Here is a 26,065-nt window from a genome sequence, read left to right on the forward strand (position 1 = left end):
CTGAGTACTCTTTCTATGTATAACTCTTGCTGTGTATCATGGTCGTCCTCCCAGGCTATTGCCTTCGAAATGAATATGTGGTGTATAATTCTATGTGTAGGTCATGTAAGGAAATGTTAATTCGATTCGAAAAGTCAGGCTGAAATAGAGAGGTGATCTCGTGAATCTGAGAAAGAAATGCCAGGCTGGGAATTGAAATGACAATTAGGGGGCGAAAACAGATTTGAATGTGATAAAGCAGAAAGCCGGCGCAGTTTCGTTTCTATGAAGAAATCTCAGGCGCAACTATTGACGTCTTCAAGATCTCGATCGAATTACTTTTAGACAATCGACTGGAAAACTAGAGTGCAGCATAACGTCTGGCACAGGTCGTCGCATCATATACAGCTCGCCCATTGTAAAGCTCCATGTTCAACAGATGTGCAACATTACCCCATTTTTCAGCATCGACCTGCTTGACGATATCGACCAATTTATTTTCAGCCTCAACAGTCCAACCAGCCTTGTTAGTTGACTTTCCATGGGCTGCTGCACCTTTAGCTTTCTTGCGCTCACTCAAAGGAACGAATTTCAGACCCTGAGTGGCGAAGAGAATAGGTGCCGTACGGTTGTAACGTCCGTTGACGCCACAAACACTAAGGTCTGGTTTTTTCCCCTGTTTCTCGCGCTCTGAATTGAGATGCTCAGCAATTTCAGCAAAGGACATGCCCTGGTTCTCTTTCATGTTGACAATTGCAATATTTTCAGGATCATTGGCTCCATAACTTCTCTTGCCAACCTTTCCTCCTGGTGGAGGACGCTTGAGACCTCTCTTCTTGAGGTGGGCGTCCGAAACTGTCTCCTGATCAACCAATACAGGCTGCTGATTGACACCCCATGGCATAACGGCTCCAGAGTATCTTGATGGTGCCAAATTGTCACCCGGGTTATTAAAAAAGATACCAGGTCTACCTTCCTTACTACGTCGGACTACGGCTGGATGGGCCCGACTGGCACCATTCGATCCTGTAACGTTTGTGATTGGTCGTATATTTGATGGATATGCAACACCAGCACGGCGCTTTTCGACAAGATTTGGGCGGTGGGAGCCAGGCTCGGAAACGAACATATACTCATCGTGGTCTTCATCGTATTCCTCATCCTCAGCCATGGGCATATCGTATTCGGGGCTATAATGAGAGCCTTCATCTTGATACATGGGCTGCTCATAGAACTCGTCATCGTCTATGTCACTATCCTGACAGTCGGAGGTTTCAAGAGCAGCATCTTCATTATCACTACCGTTGGCAAATGGGCGATCACCTCGTCTCAAACTTTGCTTGACAACTCGACCCTTGACAACAGGAGCAACGGGAAGAATGGTAAAGTGAGGCCCTGGAAGACCCGATGTAAGTGCTACTCTCTGGAACTGTTGAGAAGCGACCCCATTATTTTGACGGCTTTCATCCATTGTGTCGAAGTCATCATCGCTATCAATATTTGACTGGGACTGACCCTGGACATGGCGATTATTCCTGCTACTAAGCTGTTTATTTGAACGTTGAGTGGCAGCACGACGAACATTTCGACCCGTAGAAGGACTGTCAAAGTTATTGATATCTCCTCGTGCCTGGTGGATCATCTCATGAGGTTGCATTGGGTTAAGCTCTCTGCCGTCACTATTTTCCTCAAATAGGTGGGAATAGCGACGAGTATCTCTCCTGCCATGATTCAGAAGGTTATCATGGCCCTCACTACCATTATCGTTGTATTGTTGGAATTGGCTCTTGAGACGACGAACACTCCCATCACCAAGTCCAGATTGATTTGCATTTCGACGAGTGTTCGGGCCTGCAGTTGGACCCTGGGTATCAAGAATATCAAGTTGTTGAGATTGAGCATTTGCAACACCATTTGTAACTTTGCTGATGTTCATATATGCTATGTGAAATTGTTAGCAACGAATACTGGAATTTTCCAAATACTGCCAGGTTCATGAAATAGAAAGATAGTGAATAGTTTGATGACAAGGTTGTTGTACACTCTATCACAAAGCGATGGCTGATTTGAAAAATGTCGGTAATGCAGCTCAACCAGCGATAAAAAAAAAACAGCAACGACCTCCACCTATAGCGTATTTCTCGTGACAATAAGATTTCTAGATGAAAGAGTAGTGAAAATAATTGATGCTTCACAATATATGAGATGAAGTAAGAGATGCACAATGACTGGGGTAAGAGGATATCAGAAGATACTTATGATTATACGAGTTGACAACTTGGACGAACTTGGTCATGATGTGCACATATGAATGCAAGTCAAGGAAAGATAAGAAGACATGTAATAAAGGCCAAAAGAATCATTAAACCAGAACAAGTGAAACTTACCATCTTGATAATGACCGTTGGGATCAAAGCCACCACCTGTATGCTCTTCTTCTAATGCTGCTACACTGTGATCTTGCTCCATGACGATGATATGTGGATCAATAGTAAATTGTTCTTGAGAGACTTTGTTGTCAGAGCAAGATTGAGCAGTGTTAATTGGGGTTTGCGACTCGGTGATTATAGGAGAAGGTGGATGTTCTGAAGGAGAATCAGTTTGACGATGGTTTGTTTCAGTCATTTTGATTATCTGTTTAGATTCTTAGTATTCAGTTCAGATAGGAAAAATTGTTGTTGAAATAAAAAGACAGTGTGATGTGAATGGACTTTTGGAAGGAATTCAAATGCCCGAGTTGTTGTGATCGTTGTTGTTGTTTTATTGTTGATCTCAAGTGGTTATTCTCGTGGGAAGAACTCTTAAGTAGACAGTCTTGAGCGGCCAATCCACGCTAACCAACCATTCACCCAAATTCTTCGATAAAAAATATTCAACAAGAAGCATATGACGGAGTTGAAGATAAGACTCCACCGTCGAGAATTCACTGAAGGGCGGGGTTAACCAAAAGCTTCAATCAGATGTACATGCAGAAGAGGGGTTGATAGTACGGCTCTGTTGTATTATAACCTGAGAAATTATTGAGATGCTTTCATTAACATCCGATGGCATAAACTGCCTTGTAATACCACAAGCTCAATAAATTCGAATCTTGAAAGGGTGCTAAAGGGACATTTTCAACAAATGCGGTAATGCAGCGAACATCAAAATCTGAAGTTCTGAACATCGCACTCAGAAACAAATACAAGAGTCATGCAGATGAAAGGCTCCAAAATTCTTGCACAAAGAGTCGAAGATCTATCAGATGTATCAGAGATCGACATAACTTTGATGGATTAGAAGATATGGAATACTTTGCTCCGGGTAACAAGAATCTAACTCGCCAACGTCTCATTTCGTATTCCGCAGGGTCACAAATCCCACCGCGTGAACTATTAGACAAGCTGGAGGGGCTTTGCTGCGACCATAGCAGAACTTATCGGGCTCTGTTGACAGTTTTGAAGAGTATTAAGCCTAGTTCAATGCTAGGTCAGTTAATTTTCACCACAGAATATTACCTCTTGTACTTACCTAAATGAAGCACTGTGGTTGTGATAGTCGTAGGAAGGAAAGACGGTGCTCTGCAATTATCAACAGCTTGCGATTCGTAGATTGCGATGGTGTTGAATTCCAATTCTGTATTGAAATTGTTTCTTTCAACTTAGGCATGGATTCATGGCAAGTGAAATATTCAGACACGGTTTGTCTGGAAGATGATAAATGACCCGTGCAGTTCTGCACCTTTGGTAGATCATTCACTTCTAGTTGCGAATAGAATACTCATTCAATAAAGGACGATGGCAAAGACTCTGTAGAATTCTCAAGCAGATCAAGGCGCGTGGGCAGTGAGCGAGGAATTTTTGCTGCCGTAGTTTAGTGTCTTCGATAATATGTGCTGTCATCCAGGGTGTGGATCGGACTCACATCGTTAAGTTAAATTGATATAGCATCAATGTATAATTGTGCCGAAGAAATGCTATTTCCCGTCTCGAGGACCCCAGAGAATGCTGAAAGAAATCCCGCTATATCTAGGAACATAAGTTATGAATAATTGGCTTGGGAAGGTGATGGGTATTTGTAAAGAACGGAACGATTAGATTTAGTCTGTTGGCTGTTAGCATAAAAGAGAGCATACAATACAAGCAACAAAGACTAAAGTATATAGAATCTTAGATTTATAATGGATACAAGGGCGTTTGCCTTCAACTTCACATTGAGATGTATGCATCCATCATTATGGACTTGTTCCCAATCAGGAGTTTAGAGTCCATTTTCTGCTGATATTATGATATAATATTGTGATTGTGTAAAATGTGTGAATATTCTGACAATTGTTAAACAGACGCAAAACGCTTCCAATTCTCAGCCAATTTAGTTACACCATCTTCGAGGTCCCAACCTTTGATCTCGCAGATCTTCCGACACATATCCTCCAACAGATTATCCATTTTTTCGCCAGCAATATGAAGATCACTCTCAACAAGAACACGATCATCAGGCACAGCTTTAATGACTTCAATTGCTTTAGCACTAGCTGGTGAGGACATGTTTATGGCTGCTGAAAATGAAAAGAATATCTCAGCTGGGACTGAACCATGGAAATATTGATTGAGAGTGTCCGGTGGTCCAGAATATGAATGGAGACAGATACGCGGAGGGAATGGTTTTTCTGTCTCATCTTTTGATTCATCTTCTTCGTCATCTGTATCATCCAAGGCAGGCGCTACTCCAGCAATTCTTTTCTTCTCTCGTTTGCTGAGGACTTGCCGTTCATGACCCTTCCAAGTCTCTTGTAAGGTGTCAAACAGGACGCCGTGCGCTTGCACTCCATGAACGGACACTGATCTCTGCATTTCACCTGCAAGCTTCAATTGGGCCTTGAGTATCACCTTTTGATGGCTCATTTGAACTCGATACGACGTAAGACGTCGCCCTTCTCTTCCACCGGGTGTGAGGCCTGCATCTCTAGAGTTCTCAACATCTCCGGACCACTCGCTCGGTAAACGAAATTGCTTGTCTAGTCCAATTTCTCCTACAAGTGCCAGCGGATACTGCAGAAGATACTCTTTGGTTTGACGCAGAAATTGCGTAAGGGGGCGAGGAGATGGTAATGACACCAGAAACTGTTTGTCGTTGGGGCTCGGCGTCAGAACTTTTCCATAATGCTCGATTTTGAAAGCTTCAGTGTCGAACAGAGAGTAATCAAATGATTCTTTGGTATCATCAAATATTTGATATGAGAACCAAGGATGCCATCCGAAACAAGGAATCATGCATTCTGTATTTGAATGGTCCTTTGCTTGCAGCTTTTTCAAACCATAAGTATCAGCAACTTGAGCAACAAGCGCTTGATCTTGTGCTCTAGTAGCCATTACTGTTAGAATTCTTGCTTTCATTAAAGGCATCGATTCGATAGAATCCATGGTATCTGTTGGATGGCAATGTGCATCATAAACACCAATGTGCCAAGGGAACTCAGCATTTTTCGCCATTCCAACTGATCCAATTAGGGTAGATTTCATATAGGGGGGGATATGAGACAACAGTCTCTAATTTCTCTATGGATTTATACCTTGTGGAGAGACGTGAGGTCAAAACACACAAATAGATCTTCAATTCCAGACGTCGCCTAGTAGACTGAGTGCGGCCGCATTGCCGCACAGACTCCGCAAGCATATCACCCCACCACATATTTCACATGCAAATCATACCAAACCGAGCCAAACAAAGCGCTACTTGATATCTATCCCATCATCATGAACACATTTACTTTGGAAACAATCTCCGTATCAATTGCTTTCGCTGAATATGTCTTGAAATTTTGACTAATTGGTTGAAGTCATGAAGTTATTCAGCGCTTTTTACGCCGTCATTTTACCTTTCCTCTTCTTTTTCACATTTCCAATCGCAGTGTTCGCGACTATCACTACATCTTTCGCTTTCTGTGTCCTCTGCTTTCGAGTCGCGATTGTATACATTGAACTCGCCCTTGCAGTCATTCCATACTATATCTGTGGGTCCAAAGCTGAAATTACAATTGCACAATCCAAAAGAGCAATTTACAACCCTCCAAGCTCGCCTATTCGTCGTAAGAAACGAAGGAGCAGCGCTAGCAGCGGTCAATCAGCTACTGGTTCAATCACGCCAGTACCGCCTCGTATCTTGAAGGGCTCAGCATCAATGCTTGGATTGGGTCAAAGTGTTGGGCCTTCCAGAGATTTCGAAGGTGTAGGTGGATGGCGTCTGGGCGATAGCGGATCTGACGATGATGCGCTATGGACGAATATGAATTCTAGGCTAGAACTCCCCGCAAATCACGGGAGAAGACATCATCAGCGATCTTTGACATCTGGCAGTCTCCCCTCAGAAGAGCTGAGAAGTCGAAGCCCGGAGACGACAATGAATTCATCAAAGGCTAGAACACCGCCCTCAATTGGGTTGGGGTTGGGAGGGGAGAATTATTTTCCAACAATGACTCCAAGTCCGAGAACCAAGAAGAGGACATCTTTTGGGTCCGTGTCTGGATCACTTGCCAGCTCTAAGGCTAGCTCCGTTGTCAACATGAAGCAGATATGAGCCATTGCTGAGTTGGCGTACCACGAATTATGGCGGGAACGGTACACAGCACGTATCTTAGGCGTTTTTGGAAAGGAATCGAGGAAATTAAATAGACCAGGCTACAGCTCAATAATGGAGAACTTCGGAGTCCAGATACACGTTACCGTGTATCTGTTTAGACGGCAAGCTTTTGGATCCAATCTTTGGGATGTCTTTTTGATTTTGAGTCAAGATACAAGAAATTCTTTGAACTTTGCGGCACACATTTGGTATAGTGTTTATATCTGGATTATTGTTCGTAAATTTCATACAGCCCGTCATCTGCTGATCGTGGCATCAGCCAAATTTCATCTGCAGGTTAATGCAATACCCAATGATCCTAGCTCCAAAACTCCAAGCCGACTCCAGAAAACTTTCCAAATCATTAACATCGTCACTCAACCAATCAATTCCATCCGCTTATCTCTACAAAGTCTGCCAAAAGTAATTCGCGTAGAAAAACTTCGAGAATTTAGCATCCATGTTCACCACATGTACATCCCCTTTCTTCCCATTTCGGATAATAGCCTTGGAGTATTCTCCGCTCTCTCTGTCCCTCTCAATATCAATCCCTAGCCCTCTATAGACCTTTAATTTGAGACTAATCTCATCGTCCACCTGGCCTCTCTTTACGTTCTCTCCTCCTTCCATACCCTGTTGTTCCAATTCTTGCAAGCGGGCCTGAAGATCCGCAAGTTGTGATGAGAGACGTTCAGATTCTATCTCTAGGTCACTCGCTGCTTTCGCAATACGGAACTTTTGTGTATCTAAAGTGGCTATTTCGGAAGCGTGTGCAGTTGGGGAATGGGCGGAAACGGTCTCGAGATGGTTGTTGTTGAGGATATTTAAGTTTCTCGATAGTTCTTGATATTTTTAGTATGCCATAGCTATCCTTGATATCCTAATTGGTCACTTACTTTTCAATGCGCCCTCGGCTTCCCTTACTCTGAGATCTCGAGCTTGTTGTAAAGTTGATAGAGATTCATTGATGCGCGCAACAGCGGATTTATCGGGAACAATATTAAAATTGCCAATTGTATGACGGATGAGAGTCGCAGGATCTTCGTCGAGAAGCATATTGTAAATTGTTTGAAGAGAAACTGTGAATGTAGTTATTGTATATTTGTGATCTTGTTGTAGTGAAGCAAAGAGTTGAGGTTTCGATGTAAACAAACAGGGCCCGCTTCTGACAACTAAAAAAGGTTGCAAAGGCAACCTAAAAATCCCACGCGGCCGCACCACATGACGCTATAGCTACTCCATCCAACCTTAGAGCATCTTTAACCATTTCAAGTAAACAATTTCATATCGCAACTTCCATATTCATTTTTTGAAGAATACTAGAATTTAAGAAGAAAGTTTTGAAGATGAGTGGCGGACTTCCATGTAAGTACAAATATGGCTACCGAAATATTGGATACCCAGCTCCATACTCGTTTCAAAGTATTTCTTTATGCATTTCGCCTGGAATCAGTGATGCTAACAAGACTGGCTATACCAGATGCCGCGGATGCTGAAAGGTTAGTTTTTTTCGAAGGGATAATGGTGGAAAAGCTAGGAAAGATCAAGTCTAACAAGATATCAGCCCGTTGAAACCTTCAGAACTCCAAGTTCTAAGAGCGCAATATGAGAAAGAGGGCGAACATGTTGGCGTGCAGACACAGTTCAACTACGCATGGGTTTGTTCATCCTGCATTTTTAGTTTCTCCGGCCAGTTACTAACTGAATTAGGGATTGATCAAATCAAATTCTCGACATGAACAACAAGAGGGAGTTCGCCTCCTCTCAGACATATTTCGCACATCCCCAGAACGAAGAAGGGAATGTCTCTACTACCTCGCCCTTGGCAACTACAAACTAGGAAACTACTCTGAAGCACGACGATACAATGATTTATTAATGGAGAAGGAACCGGAGAATTTACAGGCAAGCAGTCTGAAGGGCTTGATCGATGATAAAGTTGCGAAAGAAGGCTTAATAGGTGTTGCGATCCTCAGTGGTGTTGCTATTGCTGCTGGAGTTGTGGGCTCGATGTTATTCAGAGGTGTGAGTAGAAATAATAGATAATCGGCGATTCGAATTCTTCAGAGGCTCGGATGAACAGAATGGATGTGTTTATACATGATTTGGGGGGCTTTTTTGATATACCATTGGGTGCGGAAGTGCGATTTTGCATGATGAGAACAACTTCACTATTCAATGTTCGACATGTCAATCTTTCAAAATGTGACTTGAAGCAAGTGGATCTATACGTTGCATTGGATGTATGCGATTCATCACAGTCTCGGTTTTGGCTCCGTCCTCAATCTAGAATTCACCTATTCTTTCAGCTTTGGGAATTGTTAGAATGCGTAAGAATGTTGTCGGTTGAGCGTGGTAATGTTTTACCTCTCGTCCCTCCTGCAAGCAAATCCCAATAGACATCATTGTGCGACGACTGAATATTTGAAGCACAAACAATCTTCTAAGCTTATCCAATGTCACACTTGTAAATAACATACTGTATGTACTCCGTAGTACTTAATCTGGAGAATGGATGGATTGTTCGTTCTGAAAGGACCCAGCATAGCCTTGCCACCATCCACTCACAATCTGAACCCCCTGTCACATTTGATAGAGCCATAGAATCGAATACTTTGCGTCACTGACCCATCTCAAATGCATAGAACCACCAACTTCAATGATAAACTTCCCTTCTCCTCTTACTCATACTCTCATACCCTCACATCAACAACAATCTTCAAGAAACTTCAAACCAGTTTCACTTCTTCACCTTCTTCACCTTCTATTTATATCTACCATTGTATGGTGAATTATTATAACGACTTTCAATAATCAAATAATACTACTTTCAACTTTCGTCTTTCGTCTCTCTTCCCCGCCTAACCACATAAATTTCCGATTATCAATCCAAAGACGATCACAACGAGGCAGTTTTCCGAACTACAGTGTGCAATCTTACGCCACAATAACTGCGGGTTGATTTGCGCCTTGTGCTGTTGACACACATTTCAGAGCAATCACATACACCACACCGATTACGATATCCTCAAACCCCCTGTCAGTAGAGGATATAGGTTAACGAGCTTCCCCGCTCTCATTGTAAGATAGTGAGAGATCGAAGCAAGCACGCCAAATCAACCACTCTGGCTTTACGAGCGCTGCGCACGACAGGCCTGGCATTATCTCTCGGTTTGACTGCCCTTGGGGCATACCAAACGTTCAGAGAAGCCATGGCTGACCCACGAAATGCAACTGGTGGCGGTAGACATTTAGATGCTACGGGAGATAGGGAAGTGGTTTACTGCCATCAATGCGAGAATGAATGGTATCAGGATGAACATGGCTTGGTATGTCCAGCATGTGAGGGAGAGATTATTGAAATAGTAAGTCGGCAACTTTCAGCAGCTCTTCGTTTGGTGACATTTCTGATCATTTCATTAGGTCGATCCAAATAGCGACCCTCGTAGTGGCATGGGTAATTCTCCAGAAAATACACCATTGCGCGATCTTGATAATCACAATCCTTGGGCCGATGATTCAGATCCGGAAGAAGCGGATATTGAAGAACACATTACGCATGGTCCAAATGGCTCTATTTTAATTTCGCAAACAATAAGGACGTCCGGACCAGGCCCATTTGAAGCCAATAGAATCATCAATCGCCGAAGGCGGGCCCCAGGTGGTGATGGAGGAGATGATGATACAATGCTAGATTTTCAAAGCATGCTAGGAAATCTATTGGGTCCGAATTTGAGAGAAGCTCGCACCGGTCGATCGGGTCATGATGACTTATTCCCACGCGCCGGAGAATTTCATACGGGTGGTGGTGGAGTTGGTACCGGAATAGGTGGTCGTCAAGCACCTCGTATTGTTGGTGGTCGATACACATTTGAAGGAACGCTTGAAAATGGTCGATTAAGGCCAAGAGATACAAATGGTCCCCAGGGTCAAGGAGCACCTGTTGAGGATTTGTCTACGTATGCACCCCTTAATTCTCATTTTGTCAATATCCATGAGCCGGCGCGCGAACGCAGAGCTCGTACACTTCCTGCTCCCAATCTTGTTGGCATGTTTCAGGCCATACAAACGCTGGATCCCAGTACTTTTCCTGACATCCGTTCTGTTCTCACAGCTCAGTACCATTTTCCTTTCTGCATTAATTTGAAGATCGTTTGCTGACCAAATTACCAGACTTATCTCTCATTTATTCTCTCAAATAGGCGCCGGGCCTGCTGGAGCAGCAGCAGGTGAAGATGGCGAGGCTCGTCGTCCTGGTATGCCTCCTCCTGGTGCTATGGGCTTGCCAGCTCTTCTTCAATCGCTTTTCAATCATCCAAATGCAGTACATGGTGACGCTGTGTACTCGCAAGAGGCATTTGATCAGATCATGTCACAATTGATGGAACAGCATCAACAATCCAACGCGCCCGGTCCTGCCCCTGCTGACGCCATCTCATCCCTTCCAAGAAGGCCCTCGACGAAAAGATGCTTGGCCCCGAAGGCAAAGGCGAATGCAGCGTTTGTATGGATGATGTTTTTATTAGCACTGAAGTTGTTGTGCTTCCTTGCTCCCACTGGTTCCATGAGTCCTGCGCCAATGCCTGGCTCAGCGCACATAATACCTGTCCTATTTGCCGCAAAGGTATCGGAGCTGATGAAGCATCCGCCTCGTCTGCTAGCAATGCCAGAGGATCGAGCAATTCACCGACTTCGCAATCCCCCACCTCTCCAACTAGCCGCCGTGCTCGTCTTTCTCGTTTCAATTCGGAACAAAATGACCGGATGGCCCGAAATGAAGCTCGATTGGAATCTATCCGGAACGGTCGCTTCATGCCCCCTTCCGGCCCTTCCCCTTTACAAAGAAGAGAGACAGAAAGACAAGCTGAGAGGATGACGGAAGATGCAATGGCGGGTAATTTCTTCATTAGTCCTACCGCTCAAAGCGAACATATGCCGGGTTATTTTCCAAGTGATAGTGCATCGACACTTCCAGCTTTTGGTAGAAGAGATTCTGGTATGAGTGCGGGTACAAATGAGCAGAGGAGAGGATTTGGAAGCTCAACGCCGAGCTTTTCAAGGGATAGACCGAGGAGTCAAAGAAGTGGGAGTGATGGTTCGACAAGAGGTGAGGGAGCTGGAAACGGAGGATTGAGTGGATGGTTTAGAGATCGTTGGGGCACTGGTAGGAGGCAGGAATAGATGGGGGTGCGTGCATTATTGAAGGAGTGAGTATGAAATTTTCAAAATGAAAGGATGGATTATGATTGATGGATGGATGGATGCTTTGGCAGAGGAAACCAAAGAAGATTGATGGTAGTGTCATAAAAGTCTACAAAACAATTTTCCGGCATTCCAATACGTATCTATCCATCACTTACGTTATTACAATGCGCTACGATACGATAAGATGCGAGATGATATACACGGGGTTTGAAAGGAAGAAAGTGAGCATGGGGTTGAATCGATTTGTTTCTTAAAAGTGTTCTTTCTTTAGCAGAGCCGAGCTGGACAGTTGACACTGGCCCCTTTTTTCCCTCAAAGAAGTGGCCTTTTCTCTGGACCTTTCTCTGGAAGGAGGGATGGGTGATTGGGTGTGGGTGGGCGGGAGCAAGAAAAATGAAGAGAAGAGAGGATGATGGGATGGTGGAATAGTGGAATAGTGAAGTAGCGTAATGCTAAACAAGGCTGGATCTGAAAGAAAATAACAGTTAGGAACTGTTTATAGTTTTTCTCTCCAGATTACTAGGTAGGTAGGTAGGTAGATGGAAGAATTATGAGATGGCTTGAGTTGAGATGAGATTATATGAAATGAGATTATATGGATGAGTGCGAGGGAATGCGTGCGTAGTGATGGAACATTGGGGCGGGCGGAGAGGGAATACCTACCTAGGTATTATAACTACGTTGTGTTTCCTGACGGGTTTTAGCTTGATGAGATGTGATGTGATGTGTGATGTGTGATATGAGATGTGATATATGAAATGTAAAAGGAGAAAGAATAATATATACAGAATCAGCATTGCTATTCATTTCTCTTCTATCTTTCGATTCCATCGTATTCAATCCTAAAACATTTCCCTGTTTCACTCACTCACTCACTCATATCCTAACCCTATCCTATCTTATCCTACCTACCCTACCCTACCCTACCCTACCCTACTTAAAATTGCATATCTACACGAGCCTCGTACTCCACATCCGCATCCGCATCCGTATTGACAATTCGCACTCGCATAATTACCAGGTGTTATCTTCTCCGTTCCTCCTTTCCTTGTCTTCTCCCTTCTTCCTCCTTCCAAATTCCCATATTCCAATTCCCATTTCCTCATTTCCCCGCTTACTCATTTACTCACTCAGCCTTCTCCCCTAGAAATTCAGCAGTCTAGGAGAAAAGTACAACTAGTTTAGACCAAGGAAGGAAGAGAAGAAGGACTTCACACATAATCACTCAGAACCTGAACTCTCGTCCTCGCGACTTGTGAACCATTATCTCCGTCGCCGATTTTGGTCATAATATCGATCATGCGGACTATTTAATCATCAGCACGCACACTCATCTAGGAACAATTTTTTGGAGTGGCAGAGAGGAAAAGAAAAGAAAATAGACATACCAATATCCCCCTTAGCCCTAACAAACAATGGATCTTTCCCCAATTTCTCCGCTCCATCTTCATCTTTGCCCACTTCCTGCAACGTGTTTCCAATCATCATACATTCCAAAAATGCACGATGATTGAAAACCCACCAAACTTTACTTTCGCTCTCGAAGAGTTCATACAGAAGGAAGAAGGCGTTGATGGCTTCGTGAGCCGCGTTCAACGTTCCTCGAACATCTGGTTGGACCTCGGGACTTTCGCTTGAATGGAGCAACATCACATTATGGAAGTAATTACTCGTCAAGAAGAGTGTTTGTCGCACCAGACGCTTATTAGTTTCTGCTACTACAGCAATGGAATCGCGGTCCCAGGAGCGAAAGACGTCTGGGAAAGAACGATAAACGGCTTTGAAATCAGAAATGAGTTTGTGTTTTTGGCGGGCGGTGGGACAGATGGGAAGGTCTAACGAGCGGGGAGAGCAAATGCTTTCTTGGACGAGGTTGGCCAGAGTCCAACATCCACGGATATAAGCTGTATCGTTTGGATCGCAGTTCGCGATGGAGCCGGAATCATCGATGAGGTCTTCTACGTTGACATCTGTATGTGTTGCGCTTGGTGGGAGAGAAAGCAGAACAGTGAGGAAGGTATCTTGGAGTAGGACTGCTTGCCAAAGTTTTCGGCGTTGTTGTTTGTCAAAGATAGATGCATTTGGAGTGACAATGTTAGGATCGCGATGGAGACCCATGGCATAAGATTGCCGAATGAGTATACCGGCGAATGCCCATCCATCAGAAGCATGATTGTCGTTGATGAGGAAGTATGTGATAAGAACCATGGCTTGGATTGAGCGCATCGAGGCTTTATTAAGATATGACCCGAGACGAAGCGATTGGTGAGCGGCAGATACATAAAACTCGGCAGTTTGTTGTCGTTCTTTTGGTGGAGAATTATTAACAAATTGGGTCCCCAAAGCTATCATGGAGAATATCATAGCAACTAGAGCAGCATCTGTTCTGTCTCTTTCGGGTCCTGCTAATGACCAGAAATGCTCATAATCGGCATAAAAGGTTTGTCTGTGAAGCATAGGATAAACTGGATCGACACATTCGAAATACCGTTCCATTAGGATATCTGCTTGGTCCTTGGCTGGTAACACCGAAATCACTTCCGGAAGTCCCCTTGACATGTCCAATAATTTGCAAAGGGATGCTCTGAGCCAATACCAAAAACATTCGAGGCTTTTGGGTGCGAATATGGTACATTAGAAAGCAGACCGGTAGATGAAGAAACGGAGCCCCTAGATGCACTCCGCTCGCTTGGATCTGGTGCTTGTCTTGGTCGTTCGACAAGGTTTCCTGCTCCAGGACCCAACTTCTTTGGTGGTTTGGTCATACGTCGGGCATTTGCAGTCGTCCTGTTTGTCTCCCTAAAGACAATGTTAGATATCATACAGAAAATACCATGGGAATACTAACTCGAGTATGTTTGCTGTTGGATGATATACGCATTGTGATTGTCGCTTAATACCTAAACGCTATGTTATTATAGTTTATCTAGATTGAAACATACTTATACTGACATGCAAGACAATTTGGCCGACCCCTATCGCACTAGATATCAATTAATATGCATTTCAATCAATTACTCGACAAATGGGAGTATTCAGAGCTAACGCAGTAAGGTTTGTGAACGATACATAATAACACAAAAACCTAAAAGATAAGGTGGGATCGTAATGAGTGTGGAGGTGGATCCCCAGGTGGGTTACAGCAGCACAACCGGGAGAATGCCATCCTTTCCCATATTCTCCGGTGTAATTGTAATTGCAAGACCCATCGAAATGATCAAAGACTGGGGAAAAGAATGGTAAGGTGTTCGTTCGACTTTGACCAAGATAAACGACAGCGTATAGTGCAGTGTGTATATAGTAAGTAGAACATGGAAGCAACTTTGCTTAGAATTTGATCACATATGTCATTGGAATTCAAGAGTCGAAAAAGACATTGCAGAGTACAACTAACCTTTGTTTTACGTTCTACACATTCAACACATGATAAGGTAGGCTTATTACGCTTTTGTCTCTTCTTGGGAGGTTCTGTTGTCAGACCATCTTCCCTTTGTATTGGACTTGTTACTGGAGATGCATTGAAAGTGGTGTCTGTAACTGTCGGGGATGTTGTTGAAGCGTATGCAATTGTCCCATTGTATACGAATGCGGGGGAGATAGGTCCAATAGAGCCAATAGAGCCAATAGAGCCAACAGAGCCAACAGAGCCAATAGGGCCAATAGGTACACTTCTTTGATCCATCTTAAGGAACCAAATTGTACACTTTCTGATTCCCCCTGTATGTATTATTCAGTACCGGCAGCTTGGCTCAATGGGTCTATCAATGTACAAGGAGTGGACTTGGTCGGTTGGTTGATGGAAATAAGAAAGGAAAAGAGCGCAGGCGAGAATGCGATTGATTGTTCGGGAATATGAATAATATTGGGAAAGCTGGACTCGACGACTGAGTAGGGACAGAGTCAAGTGATTTGCTTCCTGAATAAGCAAAAAGCGGGGAAACTGGCATCGGAAGATGAAAGAATTCCTAGTCCATGATGTGTAGCACCTAGATAGGGAGTAATAAGGTTGGCAGGTGGTAATTTTGATTGGGAGAAAGAGAGCTTTCACGTGACAATATCAATGAAAACAAGATATCATTGACATTGTCATGGCCGTTGCCGTTGCCGTTGTCGTTGGCCGTTGCCATTGCCAACTTAAGACTGAGCAAGAGGTTTCTTGACCGATCCATGGATATACATCACACGTATGGACATCTACCAGTAGCAGAAGAATATCAATGTTTGCTGCCGTACCTAACTTCTTATCTATCTCCGGCCACCGACCACCGACCGCAAGGTTCCGTTGGATTGCATGAACCATTCTCCCATTCCATTTCTCTTATTAATTTGATTATATAATATCAGGGGTCCTAACGTGGTTTATCAGCATGTGCATTATATCAGTATGTGCACCACTTTTATCTCAATTACTTATATTACATTAATATAAAATAACAACAACACTATAAAATAGAATCAAATTATATACAATCTAAAGATCAATTAATATTGGATTTAATTGATAAGTTTGTGTATTATATAAAACACTACTATATTTACTATATTATTGTATAGCAGATTGCTTTCTTATTGAAGAACTACTATTTATATATTCATTACATCATATTTGATTATCTATATTCTCTTACTCTAATATATTATATCCATTTCTTATTAAAAGTGCTCCTCCTTTTTGTATAAAAGCCTTTTGAATTCTATAATATTTATTAAATGCTTTATTCGCTTTACAAAGATTATAAATCTCAGCATTTAAAAGCATATTCGTATAAGCTAGAAGCTCTATACCCTTAGCCAAAACTGCAATTGTCTCAAATATAAATATAGGGGAATTACTTAGATGTTATATAATACAACTCTTGACTAAAGTAAATTGAGAAAGAGCTTCAATAGGATTATAAGATATTTGAGATTGCCATATCCTAGGATTGATTGAGATTGATCTATTTGATAAAGTCCTTATTCGAATATCCAGCTTTAAAAGTATAGCTTCCAGATTAAATAGGATAAGCCCAACTCTACAGAACTCAGTTTTCCCATTTGATATAAATATTGCTTTAGTATATACAGTTTTGAAAATTTGAAAGAACTCGATTTTGATAATATAAGTGATATATACCTTAATAAAATTCTCGATCTATCGATTATACAAACACTTTAAAAAACTAAAACAACTAATATCAAATAATTAAATTAAATACAAAGAATAAAATAATAAACCAAATAGTATAATATTGTTTTCCTTGCAGTATTTCCAAAAAGCTATAGATTAATAATTTTCATATCCATCAAGTACTAGTATATAATATCCATCTACTTTTTTATCTATAGTATGCTTATCAAAATACTTAATTCATTCAAAATCAATTTCATTATCTGTTCATCTATTAAGAGTAGGTTTTATAATCCAATCATATGGTAAATCGCTTTCAATATATTAGTTTGAGAAATAATATTTATCTTTAACTAACAGAAACAGAGGTATATTGTAACCCTTTCTATTTATATAAATAATCACTATAGCCCATTCTCGATTACCAGATTGTATAGCTTTACTTCTGCTGTATCAATTAGCTTTAGTGACTATTATATACAATGATATTTATCCCATTATAAAGCTGGTTTCATTAAAGTTATAGAAATCGCAATTGAGAATATTATATTTGACTCGTATATTCACTACCAATCGAAACTACTTTCTAATAAGCTCTGAATCTTTATAGAGAGCTTTTTAGAAATTATAAATATAAGTAAAATGTATCCTTAAATCCAGATATTGTTATATAAATCGATTTACCTAAAGTTTTCCAACTTTCTTATTACTCTTCAATTCCAAAATACTATTTACTATATCTTTTATATTACTTATTCTAAAACTAAATCCTTTATTATTTATATCAAATATATATTGAATAATAACTTTCTTTTCCAAAATAATCAAATTATAACTTTTTGATTAGAATTCTGTATGAAAGATTAAACTATTCATTTTGTGGATAAGTATTGTATATAATATATTATATAGCTTAGCAATTTTTTGAATATTTAGTTTTTTGTTTTTTTGAATAACTTTAATAACTAAAAGTATTTGTGCTTTTTTATTATTCAATTGTATAATGAATTATTGATAAATCGCATATTGAAATAGAAAGATAATAATTGAGATAAAAGTGGTGCATATGCTGATATAGTGCACATGCTGATAAACCATGTTAACATTAGATGTAATGCTAAAGCACCTGCCTAGTATGCTTTCACGTCGCGTATCCACCAACGCGTTGCTCGCGCTTTTCGATAAGGAAATACGTAAGTTACACAATCAGGTATGGAATTGTATAATTAATTTGGCATCTTGAAAATTGTGTGAATAATTCAATGGAACTTACTTCAACTCCAGATTTGCCTCCAACATCTGATCCAGCGTTACTCGAAGATTGGGAGGATTCATTCGACCCTTTAGATCTACCATCAAACATTAAATCGGACGAATTCGAAGCTTTACACTTGCTAGAAGAGGAAACTCGGCGTAGAAAGAACAGAGAAAAGGAAGTTATCCAACATAGAGCTTGGAAAGTCGCAGAGGTTTTTCGAAGTGAGGCAGATCATATTCAGGGTGAGAGATTGGATTTTTCTCAAAAGACTTTGGAAATTATAATGCTTATTTTTGGAAAGAATCGCCAGTTCGAATAACTTCCTCGAAGCAACAACACTCCTTCTTTATACCTTCCTCCCCGCCGAATCTCAAGATGCCTTTAGTATCATCGCCAATCGAATACCCTCAAAGTTCCTCACCACCTCCAATTAAGAGGCCACATCCAGTAAAAGCGTCGGACCTTAGAAGGCCACTCAATGTTGGAGGGTTTCTGTTAGATGATGGCTCCGATGTTGAGGAAGACTTTGAACAGCCTGCGGCAAAGAGACGGATGACTGAGAAACCCACCGATCCAATTATCATACCGGAAGAAGAATCACAAAAAGACCTCGCAAAGGAGATACAACCTTTGAGGATAGGGCCACGCCAAACTGTCGGCGGTTTCATGATTGACGAATCTGATGAGGAAAACGAGGAACCTTCAGTGGTGGAGGGTTTAGGAGACACACAATTGCCTAAGCCTGCCTTCGAACCTTCAACAACTTCTACCGGGAGTAACATTAATACCTCGACGTTACCAGTCTTCCTGAATAACATAACGAGAAAAGCTGGAGACATACAAACATGCTCAGGGAAGTCCTTCTCAATAAACCTTAAGAAGAAGGCTGCACCTATATCGTTCGAGAAACTGGTAGCAGCTAGATCTGTGACAAAAGCTGGGAAAGCAAAGAAGAGTTACTATGGGATAAACATATCTGAGTTGGTTGAGGAAGCTTCAAAGGAAACTAGGGCGAAGGAATCACAGAAAGCTGAGACCGTGAGTGAAATCATACCCTCAATTGAGAATATTGTAGGGAAGAAACCGCGCAAGACATTGATGTGGACTGAGAAATATCGGGCGAGGCATTTTATGGAACTTTGTGGAGACGATCGCACACACCGTCAGGTACTCCGATGGCTCAAAGCTTGGGATCCTATTGTTTTCCCTAAGTCCGGAAAACCTAAAGTTGCACCAACGAAGAAGTTCGGGGAACCAGATGATGAAAAGCCTCATCGCAAAATTCTTTTGCTTACCGGACCTCCCGGTCTTGGCAAAACTACTTTGGCACATGTTTGTGCTAGGCAAGCTGGTTATGAAGTTATGGAAATTAACGCTAGTGATGAACGAAGTCGAGATGTAGTCAAAGGTCGAATTCGAACAAGTGTTGGCACGGAGAACGTCAAGACTGGTTCGACTGTTACATCGAAATCTGGACATGTATCGAAAAATGCCCACCCACTTTGTGTGGTCGTTGATGAGGTTGATGGAGTTGTAGGAGGTGCTGGTGGATCGGGTGAGGGCGGATTTATCAAGGCTCTAATTGATCTGGTACTTCTGGATCAAAAGAATTCTTCGACAGTAGGCGCAAATACCAACTACTCGAAGAAAAAGAAAGGCGATGATTTTCGTCTTCTGCGACCCTTGATTCTGGTTTGTAACGATGTGTATCATCCATCTTTGAGACCGCTACGCAATTCCAGTTTCGCCGAAATCATACATATCCGAAAGCCACCGTTGGATGCTGTTGTTCAGCGAATGCAAACAGTTTTTGAGAAGGAAGGAGTGTCCTGTGATAGTGACGCTATTCGCCGATTATGTGAAGCAACATGGGGAATAAGCCCCATGGATACTAAGAAAGGGGCTGAAGGGACTGGGGAAGGTGATTTACGAAGCATTTTGGTAGTAGGAGAATGGGCAGCAGGGAAACTCAGAACCGAGTCCAAAGGCGAAAGACCTCGCTTAACTAGGAACTGGGTCGAACAGAACATGACTGGTGATCTATCCCACGGTGGAGGTGGATCTCGGGCTGTTGGAAGAGGAGGTATCAAAGAAGTTGTGAACCGTGTGTTCCTGGAAGGAGCCGGTTTCCCTCGACCAACAAGTTTTAAAAACATAGTACCAGACGACGCATTTAATACAGGGCCAAAAACGCAGCTTGGTGTTGCTGAACTTGCTCGGAAAGCAGGTATGGAGCGTCTTGGTTCCATGATCGAGACTAGTGGTGATACAGATAGGATCATGACCGATATTTTTGGTGAATATCCAAATCAACCCTTCAATGATGACTCGATACTTTCTAAACCAGATGCTGCTTACGAGTGGCTACACTTTCATGATAGTTGTTCATCACGCGTCTTTTCGGGTCAGGAATGGGAATTGGCTGGCTATCTTACTCAACCCGTTCTAGCATGGCATCATTTATTTGCATCACCCGCTCGTCACTATTTCCGTTCCGACAATCAACCAAACAAGAAGTGGAGTAAAAACGACGAAGATGCTGAGCCAGAAGCAGAGCCCTTACCATTCACCGGCCCACGTGCTGATTTCTCGGCCTTCGAAATGGAGAAGTTAAACAGAAGCACAATTCAAGAACTACAATCTCAACTTGACGCGAAACTTCTGAGAAGTTTTAGAAGTTGTGAGGATATAGCTATGGATTTATTGCCTTATGTTGTACGCATGATAAGCCCAGAAGTGAAACCTATCATCGTAGGAGGAAGCGGCGAAACGAAAGGTGTAGCTAGTGTACGCAAGGATTCTGAAAAGAGAATGGTTAAGAGAGCTGTTGACGTTATGAGCGAAATCGGTATAATATTTGAGAGAGGAAGGTTGGAGGGTAGCGATATAGGCGCGAAATGGGGTGCGAGTGAGTGGGTTTATAGGATGGAACCACCTCTTGATACGCTAGTTACGTTCTTGACATCACCGATTAAAAATGATGCGACGAATGTGAGATATGCGGTGAGACAGGTTCTGGATCAGGAATATCAGAAAAATATTATTGTGCGCGAGAACAAGGCAAGACAGGCGAGATTTAAAATGGGGAATGTGGATGGAGGGGATGAGGAATATTCTTTTGAAAAGGGAAAGTTTGGGAAGGGGAAGAGTGAGAAGAAGATTCTGGGGGCGGGGACGGGGAATGAGATTAAGAAGGATTTCTTTGGGAGGGTGTTGGAAGATAGGGGGGTGGGGAAGGCGGGTGATGTGGGAGCGGGAGAGAATAGAGGGAGTGGAGAGAAGAAAATGCCGGAAAAGAAAGTGTGGGTTACGTTTCATGAGGGGTTTTCCAATGCGGTTAGGAAACCAATTACGATTGGAGAGTTGATGAGAGGGTTGTGAGGTTTTGTGGAGAATGAGGTCGCATACTACTGAATCGGTACGGGTATTGCTCCTGGCATGCAAGAACTCCGGGAAGAAGTAATGAATCATGATTAAGACATACATACATACTATTGTACCACCACATGAACTCGGAACATAAATAAGAATAAACATCTTCATCTTTACCATACTGTCATCTCATGTCCAGTCTTCGTAAGAAGAATCTCTCGTGAAAGCTTTTATATAAGATATTACCTCTTTGCTCTACCATTTGCTTTGGGATATTCACTTGAACTTTGTGACCTTACTCTTGCTTCTACTTCTTTCTCACACTGCTTGATATTTCTATTTTTATTTTTCTTGGTCGAGATATAAGTTGTGATTCTTGAGATCAAGGAGGGAGAGTATTTAACTGTATTTCCCCTTGGATTCTGGGAGCTATGGAGTTGGAAAGCTGGCTTGTGGAATGAATGGTATGGTGCTTGATATCGTTCTTGCTCCAATGTGGGGTTTTGTGTGAAGGAAGAGGGGGGTGTCAGCTTGTTGATATGTGTGTGTGGTATGTAATAAGTGGTATTTATTTGTTGTTAATGTTCATTGTTAGACGGTATTCTTACTTCTTATCTATCGATGGGGCAGAATATCTACTGTTGGTTTTGATGGGATGGGGTGATTGTTGTTTGTATGCTGTGTGCGATATATCCTCACCCGTAGAAATATCAAGGTAGGTAGTGTATATATAGTTCAACTACACAACCCTTCACGTCCAAGGACGCCATATTCTGGTATTCGAATTTTGCGGTTGTTGTGGCTCATAAGTCTGTATGACAGTCTTGATATCCTGTGGTCAGAGAGCAAAACTTGGCAAGTAGGTGGGGAGGTAGGTATTTATTGGTAAGGAAGAGATTGGAAGGAGGGGGCTCGCGGAGGGAAGCTGGGTTATGCTATATGGAGGGGGAGAGGAAGGGGGAGTTTAGTTTCTTTTGGGCTAAGGGGAAGGGGGGTTGGAGTGATGAGGGGCATGTCGTATGAGTGAATGATTTAGGGTGGGAATGAGGGATGGTGAGAGGAAAAGGATGTGAATTGGAAGATGTAAGTTTGGAGCTAGATTCACTGCATTGAGGGTGAACTAGACTTTAGTTTATAAGAACGACTATCTCTCTCTGCTTTCTTTGGGATAAGAGAAGGTAGCCAAGCAGTCTCGCGAACAGGCGTGCTGACGAAACTTCTTAAACTGGTTTCTGGCAAATCTGATTGAATGGTTTGCGGTTCTTGGTATACCTCCTGGCAGAGGCCCGTTGCGCTATGTACTGTATACATGTGTTGTCTTGATTATTGAACAAAAGTACTCAGTATCTATCTTTTTATCGTCGCTTTGAACATTATTATCGTCGTATTTCGTCCCCCAATTGTCATTTGGCTCAAAGAGCTTCCCTACAGTTATGAAAGATCCCTAAGATGCAACGCGAGGATCTAGCTATTGTAGCTCCTTAGTAGCTGAGCTTCTACCACTCTGAACTTTATAATGTAACCAGTGTCTATATTCCCGCTGGAATTGGTATGCGGGCTGAGAGCTTTTATATATACAAGAAAGAGGGCATTCACTTTCTTCGCCGGATCTTCCTTGGACCCAGGAGTGCTTTCTGGTTAGCTTGGACTTATATATCTCTCCCCTATTTTTGTGCTACCAATCTTGGTATAAATTCTTGACATTTATGGAATGGCCATGAATGATATGACGAAGTTAGAGGGGGGAAAGGAAAGAAGGAATCGAAACTTTGCGACTTTCGACACGGCAGATCTGAGAAGATTTTTCTTGTGCGAATTCGCGCAGTTATTATCCAGCGCGCTTCTTTAGTGCAGGCAGCTCTGATGTATGGAATATTCGGTGATAGCAAATTATGATCGCAACGATGATGAGAAACAATAGCAAGAATACATGACAACATAGTTGGGGTTTAATGCCTGGGGTACTCCTCAAGCTCAACGTTCCATGTAGAAAATTCAAAGTTTCTTGCAGATGGCAATGATCAAAGCACGAGAGACGCATTTTTATCAGGTTCCATTTCTCTTTATTTCCATGATTCGCAGGAATTTGAGTCTCTTTCTCTTGTATATATACGCAAAAATCGAGATCTCAGATGAAACTTCAGAGTACCTACTTTAGTACGATTCATAGACTCAACAATTTGTTAGCTTAACTTCTCCTCGCCGGATCGCTAGACCTGATTCATCTTTTGATGATTCACACGCATATGCGGGTTGGGTTTCTCATTGTCTCTTTACGAAGTCTTGAAGTAAAACTCTATTCACTCATTGTTTGCCGCGCTATTGGTATAAGTAGCACATGCATTGGAAGCTTTTCAGACTCTGAGCTGTGTTTCCAAACACACAAGTCGTATCACAAGACGCAGAAGAGCGTACTATTTGCTAACTTTGATGATAGACCTACAGAAAATTTGAGAGGGACTCCTAAATCCCTTTTTTTCATTCAGTTAAGATTCAAGCACTATTATCGGTATGAATACTTATTGTCACTTTGTTTTATATCTAGGCTCATTACCTTTCCATCCACATGATACTATACATCTAAACTTCAGATGAAATACAATAGCCGCACAAATCGCGTGTAAGAACCACATCTCGTTACTATTTTCCCTCGAAGTATCTAATATATCCTTCAAATTGACAAGAGAACCAAGTCATGACAATTTCTCATCATTGATAATCTCACAAATCTTGAAAATTTGAAAATGGCCATGATTTTCGTGCTTATATATAAGCCACCGAACTTTCACTCCACATTCTCGGATATTCACTCGGATTTCTTAAAAGACTACGAGGCACATATAAAGAGCTCTGGTATCTTACCCAAGTCGTCAAATATAGAGTCCAAATCCTAAACATGAATTCAGGGACCTTCGAGGTAGTATACGTACTCCTGCTAGTGAAGCCTTTGGAAAAAACATGAGCTGGAGGTTCTGGCTCGGGCTTTGTATTTGGTGTATATGAGTTATTATTTATTGTCATTTTATTACTGTCAGTACTGGCAATATAGCAGCGGTGATGGTTTGACATAAATGAGACTTATGTGATTGTATGGGATGTCGTATAACGAAGTGAGGTTTAAGCGCTCTCGTATTCGGGTCTGGCCCTCATATTCAAGCTAGTTTTCAGTACCTCTTCCTATGTATTCATGAAATAGTTTACCCGAATGGTCTGCGCTGCGTTTGTGGAGCCGATCTCAGATCGTTGTTGGCCGAATAAAGAGGTCAGAGATCCTACTTGTAAAGACTTTTGTGAAAATGTTCAACGACTAGCTATCTGTTGTGATTGACTTCTACCTCTCTGACCAGATTCCCTAAACAATGAGGCACATGCAAATCCACATGTGTTTACTCATTCACCCGCCAAACGCCCAGGTATTTTAATATTCGTTGGTTTCTCACTCTTCGTTCCTATAAAGTAAGCAATGCTCACTTGAACTTCCATTTCTATTCCTGGGGGACATTCCCACATATCATTCATCTAAAACCTATGGAGTTTCAGGCACGAGACATGACTTACTCTCCTTTTTCGCACAAGTGTATTGAGATACGCGCGATCTGCGTCCACATAGGAACTTTTGACAAGGTGAGATATCATAGTATAGCCTCCAATCTCAAACGTCGCCAATGAAGTTTACTAAACTTTAGACAATAAAGTATGTAGATTCTTCGGTGATAAATTCTTTCTCGAGTGGTGACCGTAATACCCAAGTATGCAAGAATCAAGTGCTGATGACCACCTAAGCGGGTATATAAAATTCGTTTACTGAGAAAAAGGATGCAATGAACTTTTACTAGATATGATGAGCTAGCTATATACAAATTTACTTGAATTGCTATTGCTCCCTTGATACCAGTGCTCGAAATATCTATGCACAGGGTCTTGTGATCATATTTAGTGGTACTTGTGTGAACAGTGAATGATTCACTACCCTCTACTTTCATTTCCACTCTCCATTTCCCTCCTTAAGTTATAACTTGATATTTCTCGGATCTTCTTTTCCTGTGTAGACTCAAGTTCTCCTCAGATCTCCGAAGATCATAATGGTCGCGGTAATTGGATATTCGTGCAACAGCTGAAAGAGTAGCGCTTGTGTCACTGTCATTTTCCATAGAAAGGATCACAAACTTAAGATTATGGTTACTTGACTCAATTTTACAAGTATGAAACTCAGTTGGCAATGTGTAAAAGTTCAATAGACAGTTCAAAATCAACACCTCACGGTCTTTTGTGCCTTGTGTTCATTGTTGGCAATGAAGTGTTTCGTTTGAGCTGGGTATAACCGTATTTATAGGCACTACTTATCCGAAACCTTTCTTCTCCTGTTTCTAGGTTGATGTCCGAGCAGGAGGCGGGTATTTGCTATAGAATGTGGATGGCGAATTGGATGCGATATTAGATAAAGAAGAAAGACCTATAAGAAGGAGTGAGTTCTTCCTTTTCGAGTCAATACCGAGAAGTAGTTTACTGCTAGAGATCGCGGCAAAGAGAATAGGAGGGGTTAG

At 41.9% G+C, this 26,065-nt stretch overlaps 7 protein-coding genes across 7 annotated transcripts; 3 read left to right on the forward strand and 4 right to left on the reverse strand.

Moving 5' to 3' along the window:
• Nucleotides 1-340: 340 nt before the first annotated feature.
• On the reverse strand, nt 341-2,604 carry Bfra_004412 (uncharacterized protein; the record flags this gene model as incomplete). Its single annotated transcript, XM_037334817.1, has 2 exons — nt 341-1,920; nt 2,367-2,604. 2 exons carry the CDS (start codon nt 2,602-2,604, stop codon nt 341-343), a joined length of 1,818 nt encoding a protein of 605 aa, XP_037193351.1.
• A 1,688-nt stretch (nt 2,605-4,292) lies between these two features.
• On the reverse strand, nt 4,293-5,450 carry Bfra_004413 (putative cut9 interacting protein scn1 protein; the record flags this gene model as incomplete). The annotated part of the gene is made up of 1 exon (XM_037334818.1): nt 4,293-5,450. One exon carries the CDS (start codon nt 5,448-5,450, stop codon nt 4,293-4,295), a length of 1,158 nt encoding a protein of 385 aa, XP_037193352.1.
• A 349-nt stretch (nt 5,451-5,799) lies between these two features.
• Nucleotides 5,800-6,534, forward strand: Bfra_004414 (uncharacterized protein; the record flags this gene model as incomplete). The annotated part of the gene is made up of 1 exon (XM_037334819.1): nt 5,800-6,534. One exon carries the CDS (start codon nt 5,800-5,802, stop codon nt 6,532-6,534), a length of 735 nt encoding a protein of 244 aa, XP_037193353.1.
• A 447-nt stretch (nt 6,535-6,981) lies between these two features.
• Bfra_004415 (putative kinetochore protein spc24 protein) lies at nt 6,982-7,632 on the reverse strand (the record flags this gene model as incomplete). The annotated part of the gene is made up of 2 exons (XM_037334820.1): nt 6,982-7,418; nt 7,473-7,632. 2 exons carry the CDS (start codon nt 7,630-7,632, stop codon nt 6,982-6,984), a joined length of 597 nt encoding a protein of 198 aa, XP_037193354.1.
• Nucleotides 7,633-7,953: 321 nt separating this feature from the next.
• Nucleotides 7,954-11,757, forward strand: Bfra_004416 (putative mitochondrial membrane fission protein; the record flags this gene model as incomplete). Its single annotated transcript, XM_037334821.1, has 7 exons — nt 7,954-8,075; nt 8,141-8,234; nt 8,287-8,601; nt 9,633-9,941; nt 10,000-10,657; nt 10,779-11,076; nt 11,103-11,757. 7 exons carry the CDS (start codon nt 7,954-7,956, stop codon nt 11,755-11,757), a joined length of 2,451 nt encoding a protein of 816 aa, XP_037193355.1.
• A 1,235-nt stretch (nt 11,758-12,992) lies between these two features.
• Bfra_004417 (putative zn 2cys6 transcription factor protein) lies at nt 12,993-15,463 on the reverse strand (the record flags this gene model as incomplete). Its single annotated transcript, XM_037334822.1, has 5 exons — nt 12,993-13,087; nt 13,170-14,318; nt 14,378-14,580; nt 14,724-14,764; nt 15,176-15,463. The coding sequence occupies 5 exons, from the start codon at nt 15,461-15,463 to the stop codon at nt 12,993-12,995; spliced, it is 1,776 nt and encodes a 591-aa protein (XP_037193356.1).
• Nucleotides 15,464-18,153: 2,690 nt separating this feature from the next.
• Nucleotides 18,154-21,530, forward strand: Bfra_004418 (putative chromosome transmission fidelity protein; the record flags this gene model as incomplete). Its single annotated transcript, XM_037334823.1, has 2 exons — nt 18,154-18,391; nt 18,451-21,530. 2 exons carry the CDS (start codon nt 18,154-18,156, stop codon nt 21,528-21,530), a joined length of 3,318 nt encoding a protein of 1,105 aa, XP_037193357.1.
• Nucleotides 21,531-26,065: the final 4,535 nt, after the last annotated feature.

The sequence above is a fragment of the Botrytis fragariae genome, assembly GCF_013461495.1.
Source record: "Botrytis fragariae strain BVB16 chromosome Unknown tig00000050, whole genome shotgun sequence".
In the NCBI taxonomy this organism is placed as follows: domain Eukaryota; kingdom Fungi; phylum Ascomycota; class Leotiomycetes; order Helotiales; family Sclerotiniaceae; genus Botrytis; species Botrytis fragariae.